Source organism: Mustelus asterias, chromosome 26 (assembly GCF_964213995.1).
Source record: "Mustelus asterias chromosome 26, sMusAst1.hap1.1, whole genome shotgun sequence".
NCBI classification, from domain to species: Eukaryota; Metazoa; Chordata; class Chondrichthyes; order Carcharhiniformes; family Triakidae; genus Mustelus; species Mustelus asterias.
Window position 1 is genome coordinate 29,288,202 of NC_135826.1, and position 6,463 is coordinate 29,294,664.

Consider the following 6,463-nt stretch of genomic DNA (forward strand, 5'->3'; position numbering starts at 1 on the left):
GCCGGTGGCTTTGATGACAAGGTCAGGGTTGGACCGTAGAGAGCAAAGTGCAGCAAGTTCGGAAGGAGACAAGTTAGAGCGGTTGAGAGGAGCAGAGAAATTGAGATGGCCGATGTCGTGCCAACAGTTCTCGATGAAAAGATCAAGAGCAGATAAGAGGCCGGAGGGTAGGGTTGAGGTGGATTGCTGGAGCTCTGATGAAGGGTCATCCAGACTCTAAACGTCGGCTCTATTCTCTCTCCTCAGATGCTGTCAGACCCGCTGAGATTTTCCAGCATTTTCTGTTTTTGTTCCCGATTCCAGCATCCACAGTATTTTGCTTTCATTTTAAATAATACCTGGCTAATTCCTTCACTGTTAGCCTCTTCTTCCATTAATTCTTTCTGGTGATGATGAGGCACACCAATCCTTCTGCATGGATAACATGTCTGAACAACTCAAATAACATCAAAAGATGACAATTAAAGAGTTCACTTGTCCTTCTGGCCTCAGTCAACACTTTTGTTAATCATTTCCTCTGCCCAGCTTGCTCTAGGGATCCTTCTTAAGCACCACACTTCAAAGCTGTTGATTTTCTTTTTTTCCCTCTTTCCCATTGCTCCAAGATTCACACCACTATTATTGACCAGAAATAACATCTTACACGATTACTCCCAAGACTCAAAGCTAATGTGTCTTGGAATGTTGTTTAATTTTGTGAAAAGACTTCTTGGCTTGTCTAATCCTTTTCATATTGAAGTACTGCTTTTGACATTGGGTGTTATGTGATTCTTAGATAGTTGAATTGATGCTTCTAACACTTCAGTTTACTGTTTTGTTGCATACTGGAAAGTTCCTTTTCTGTCATTACATGACAATGTACAATCAGGACTAATTAACTCTGACTTGAATGTCAGACACACCACAGTATCTCTCAAGTTGCCACTTCAGCAGCACAAAACTCAACCGAAATATCATAAAAATCGAAATTTTTATTTATGTAAACTAGGTAAAATGCTGAAAAAGTGACTTTCATTTGTATTCACAGTACAGGTATTCACAATTAATTTCAACTCATCTGTCTAGATTACATAACTATTGAGTGTACAGGGAAAATGAACTGCAAATCACATGATGTATCTCACACAAAAAATCATTACAGTAACAACAACCCTGGTCCTTCTCACCTTATTTTCATGCCGCAGGTTATCGTGGTGGATCGTGTAGTTTCCCTGGAATAGAAACACCACTGCTAATTTAATGCACAATAAGAATTTGCTAAAAGCAGCAGAAAATTCCAGGACTATGATGCATTTCCAATTGAAGTAAATGGTAGCTTTGGGAAAAATCTGTTTAAGTCAATTGTTTCCTACTTCTTCTTTCTTCACTGGTTCAAAGTCACTCAAAATTAGTGATAAAATCAAAATCAGATCAATTACATTCCATATGATATTTGGCAATTTGACAGGTAGTTTCAACCCATCACCAACCTTTATCCTTTTGATATAAGCTCTTGATGCACAATACTGTAATGTGACACAGACAGCGGGAGACACAAAACCTCAACTGATCCAACTTGAATATTTTTTTACTGCAGAACATCTCCATACAAGAATACAACAACAACGTTACCCAGGCTGTAGATTTGAAGACCCAAAGATGTGGGATCAAGCTTCACTGTAGGACTTAAGCATATAACCTTGACTAATATTATCTAGGACTGCGGGGGCTAACTGTTGGGCATCTCATTTTTCAGATGAGATATCTGACTGCCTTATTTCTCTGCTTGGGGGATGTAAAGGATCCCATGGCATTATGCAAAGAAAAGCAGGAGCTCCTCTAATGTTCGATTAACATTTATCCCTCAATTCAAGAGATTTCCGTTAAATATCTCATTGTTTGTGGAATCTCACTGTGTGCAGACCAACTGCCAGGCCTATAGTCACTTGCTTAAGTAAAGGATTGTAATATTTCTTTGCTAATACCAATCAAAATTATACACAGTAAAATTTCTGCTATCCAGCACTCTACCAACCGGAATTCTTGTTTTGGAATTCAGGGGTTGAGTCTGTCTTTTGATTGAGATCTCCAACACTCACTGGTAATAGTTATTGGTGGCTTGTCCTTGCTCTGGAGACTCCCACTGCTTGCAGCACCATCTCCCCTTGGCACTGCACACTCCCGCACCTCCTGTAACACCTCGATACCTGCGTGTTCATCCTGGAGCTCTCGCATTTGATGAAAATGTAGAACTCATCTTACACCTCAGTTAACTGGCATATTTGATTAACTGGCACTTCCCATTCCCAGATCATGGCGGATAAAATAAATTTTCCTGTATTTAGGGATTGTTTGGCATGTCAGAATCCCAATGTATTGAGTAAAAAGTTATGGTAGTGATATCATCATAGGGTGGGTCACCAAGTTATTTCCTATAAAGGGAGATTAAACAAACTAGGTTATTTCCTGGAATTTAGCAAGTTATGGGGTGATTTGACCAGAGTCTTTAAGATATTAAGGGGAACAACTAGATAGATTGGGAGAAGCTATTTTCACTAGTCAAAAAATGTAAGACTTAGGCAGCATATGCTAAAAATGAGAACAAGACTGTTCAGGAGTGAAATTATGAAACACTCCACTCAAAGATGGCAGAAGTTTAGAACTCTCTTCTGTAAATGGTAATTGCTAGATCAAATGTTAACTTTAAAATTGAATTTTTGGGAGTCAAAGGTGTGAAGGGATATGGGATAAAGGCAGGTATCTGGGGTTTACGCAGATCAGCCAAGAAACAAGCTGGAGGGGATACGCAGCCTACTTCCAGGTTCCGCCTCAAAAAAGAAAAAGAGGGAAAAATGGAGAAAGGCTGAGTGCCACCAAAAGAGAAAAGAACAATAAACAAAGTAGTTCCCAAATAATGCAGAAAACATAGATATTTTAGAAGTTTCAGTTCTTACAGCTGGGCAGTAATATAACCTCTAATGAGCTCATGTTCCTGGATCCATAGAAACATGTTAGAAAAATAACAGTATGGCAAGGATTAAAATTAGCTCACATCCTGGTGGGAAAAGTGCTGTACACTCCTGCGTGGGAACATCCTTTTAAACTCTCTTGCAACGTACATAACAGGTTGCCCATCTCAGAAAAGCTTACAACTTAAAACATGATAAACAACTACAATTTTTTACTCTGATGCTTCTATCTTCTGTAGCGGTATCTTTTGAAATGAAACCAGAGTTGAAATATTCCATTGGCAAACTGACACCTAAAACCGTGCCGGTGAGAATATTCCCATTCGCGGTTCACAATTTTAAAAGCAATATCTTCATACGGCGGGCCTGCATGGAAGCGGAGAATTGCAAAGTCTTTGTTGTCCACACATGGCTCAAGGAAATATTGTGGGGTTGCCCTCTTGTCAATAAGGTCGGGGTAAAATATGTTGAATTTGTAACCCTGGACAATCTTAGGTGGAGGATTGTCAAAATCGTAATGGGTTTGGTTGTACTTGTTCCACTCAAAGCCTGTATGGACTCGATTGAAGAAGCGTGGTTTCCTTGGACGGTATTTGTCAGCCCAAAGGTACACTTTGCCCGTTAGGGGCATCTCAACACTGAACTGAGCTTCATCAGTTCCCATTCCTTCCTTGGCTTTGCGTACAAATGCATCTTCAGCACTCTCACTGGCATCACCTACACAAATAAATAAAACAGACATTGAAAAAAAGAGGATAATTCACTCTGACAAATAATAAATTACTTGAAGAAACAATAGATCATAATCATTAATACATTTAATAATTTAAAGTACGTCTATATAGTCACCACATTTAACCCATTAACTGGGTGCTCAGGAACAAACATATCTTAATCAGGTTGGTGTTGTGCTTTTCTTCTTAGCTTCCCATCCAGAAGTTGAGGGGTACAGTTGGCATATAAAGATGACAATGAGAAATAACTTATTGCACTAACAAAGTTTAACAAGTAAGCAAAAATGGGCTGCAATGACATCCTGGGATTGCATTGTAAATGGCTTAAGTTGTGGATGGTGGTCAGTAAATAGGGCGACTGTGAGAGTGGAATATGAGAATAAATGTGATTCTGTTGTTGCTTTGAGAGCAGAGGCACAGGAAATTAAAACAACAAAATCAAAGGTCTTGTCATCCCTTGTTAAGGAGAAACCTTGGGCAAGGAAAAGGGACATAACAGGCAAAAATTGAACTCCTGTTTGTAATGTTCGCAGATAAAGAAAATGATTAGAGTACTTGTGGTGTGAGGCAAGTTTTTAAAAACACTTTCAGAGTTTGGAAGATTGTTTAGTCAACAGACCCTTCTCTTACCTGTCACTTGCAATTGCTGCCTTGCCATCATTAATTTTTGTAGATCCTCTTCAGCATCTACGATGTGAGTGTCCATAGGTAATTCATGAGGGCTGAGTAACTTTGGGCTATATTTTCCAGCATCATAATCATCCAGGCTCTGTTGGATAAGATCCTCCTCAGTGAGCACTGCTTCCCCTTCAGCTTCAGGCTCTGCATTCTCCTCCTCTTCATTTGGTTCTGAAGTTCCTGAGGCAGAAGTGCCTGGTGCTTCCTTGTCTTCACCTCCTGACCTGCAAGATACAAATAAAAATCAGAACATCATCCTTTAATAGTGATGGCTGGTCGGTCATGAAGTTGGAAACACTTCCAAATTTATTATTCAAGTTGAGTGCACCATAAATGGTTTGGTTCATTAGGGAAAGAAAATTTATTCAAGAGCTCCGACAGGCTGAAACAGGATTGATTCTTCTTGTGGGTACATTCTGTCACCCGAGGTGACCAGTTACAGCCTTTGGTACAATAATTTCCTCTTTGACAGCGTGAAAGACTAGTTTGCTCTTTGACAGCGTGAAAGGCTATCTCAAGGACACTCTATATCAAAGTAGCTTGGCCTCTGTGGCAAGGTAAAGAGGCAAGGTTAAAGAGAGTGTTGGCTGAGGCAGAGGAAAGAATGTGTGAAGCTTAGTGGAATAAAAAATAGTAAGCAGCAGAACAGAAGAAATGAAAAACGTGTAAAGGGAGAAAAAGCAAAAGGAGTTCCGAGAGGAAAGACTTTGTGACCAATGTTATAGATTGGCTGAAATGTGAATATTTTGTGTATGAAGCTGGTTTTAACTACTTTTGTATTGCAAGACATGAAACGCAATTGATACATACACCAATAAAATGGGCTGTGTACATGTCTGGGCCTTTGGAGCAGCCACATACAACATAACATCTCAAAATTTAAAGATACATACTTGTCCTTGGGAATCTGAGGTTCTTTCTTTTGAATTCCAAAGAAGGGTTCACTTTCACCTCCTTGATTTTGCTTCAGCATGTAAAGATTCTGATGTAATTCATTCTGGTCCATTTCATCAATTCTAATGGAAACAAACAAAACATTTAAAGTGAAACAGCAAGCACAAAGGAAACAAAATACAATTTGAGGTTGCTTCTCTGATACAATATATTCAGTATGTAATGACCACTTTCTATTAACTGTGTAGATATCTGTTGCAATGATGAAAAAGGCAATATTTTCTTCCAATAGCAAAAGAAAGATTCAACATCAACAGTCCCAAAGCACCAAGCTTCCACACATTGCACTGCCACTTCAGGTTCATTATAATAAGTTAATGACTTTATAAGCCCCACAAGATGAGCAAATTATTCCACTACGTACAATACATACAATCCCTACAGTGCAGAAGGACATCATTTGGCCTATTGAGTCTGCACTGACCACAATCCCACCCAGGCCCTATTTCCGTAACCCCACATATTTACCCTGCTACTCCCCGACACTAGGGTCAATTTAGTCTGGCCAATCAACCTAACTCGCACATCTTTGGACTGGAAACCGGAGCACCCGGAGGAAACCCACGCAGGCACAGGGATGATGTGCAAACTCCACACAGACAGTGGCCCGAGGCCGGAATTGAACCCGGGTCCCTGACGCTGTGAGGCAATAAACTTGAATATTTCACCATCCAGCATTCAATTATGATTTGGGTCAAAAGACGCTACAGTTGTGCAAGATTGTACTGCGCTAAAATATTCAATTTGGAATTAATGCTCCAATTCAGCTGAAATCAGCATAATGCATGGTCCTGTTATTCCATATAATTTCAGCTATTTTTATGCTTCAGTATAAAGTAGAATTGATTGCTAAATTAGGTTAATTTGCAGTGGCTTCAATTCTCCTTTATTATAGTCCAGATCTTTAATTTAATCTCCAGTCTTAACAAGAACCTGCCTGCCTGCTCCTATTTTCTATGTTCCTAAGAACAGGGTTTCATCTGTTTTTTTTCAGACACAGGACCGAGTGACTACATGTTCCTGCTACCACATTTCCTCTGAAAACTCCTCCACCTCAATAACTGTGTTTGTTCCATTTCTTCTTGTTTACATGCTGGAGGTGCTGCCAGTGGCCAGTAGCCCAATTTCTGTATTCAATTGGTCATGGTG

General features: G+C 39.7%; 1 protein-coding gene across 1 annotated transcript in view; it reads right to left on the reverse strand.

The window, feature by feature from the left end:
• Positions 1-951: 951 nt before the first annotated feature.
• The window catches only part of cactin, a 20,066-nt gene continuing 14,554 nt past the window's right edge, over positions 952-6,463 (reverse strand). The window contains exons 6-9 of the mRNA XM_078198721.1: positions 6,023-6,081; positions 5,254-5,376; positions 4,313-4,584; positions 952-3,665 (exon numbers count right to left, since the gene is read on the reverse strand). Coding sequence (XP_078054847.1) covers positions 3,175-3,665; positions 4,313-4,584; positions 5,254-5,376; positions 6,023-6,081 — 945 coding nt within the window. The 3' untranslated portion in view covers positions 952-3,174. The remainder of the gene's footprint in view (positions 3,666-4,312; positions 4,585-5,253; positions 5,377-6,022; positions 6,082-6,463) is intronic.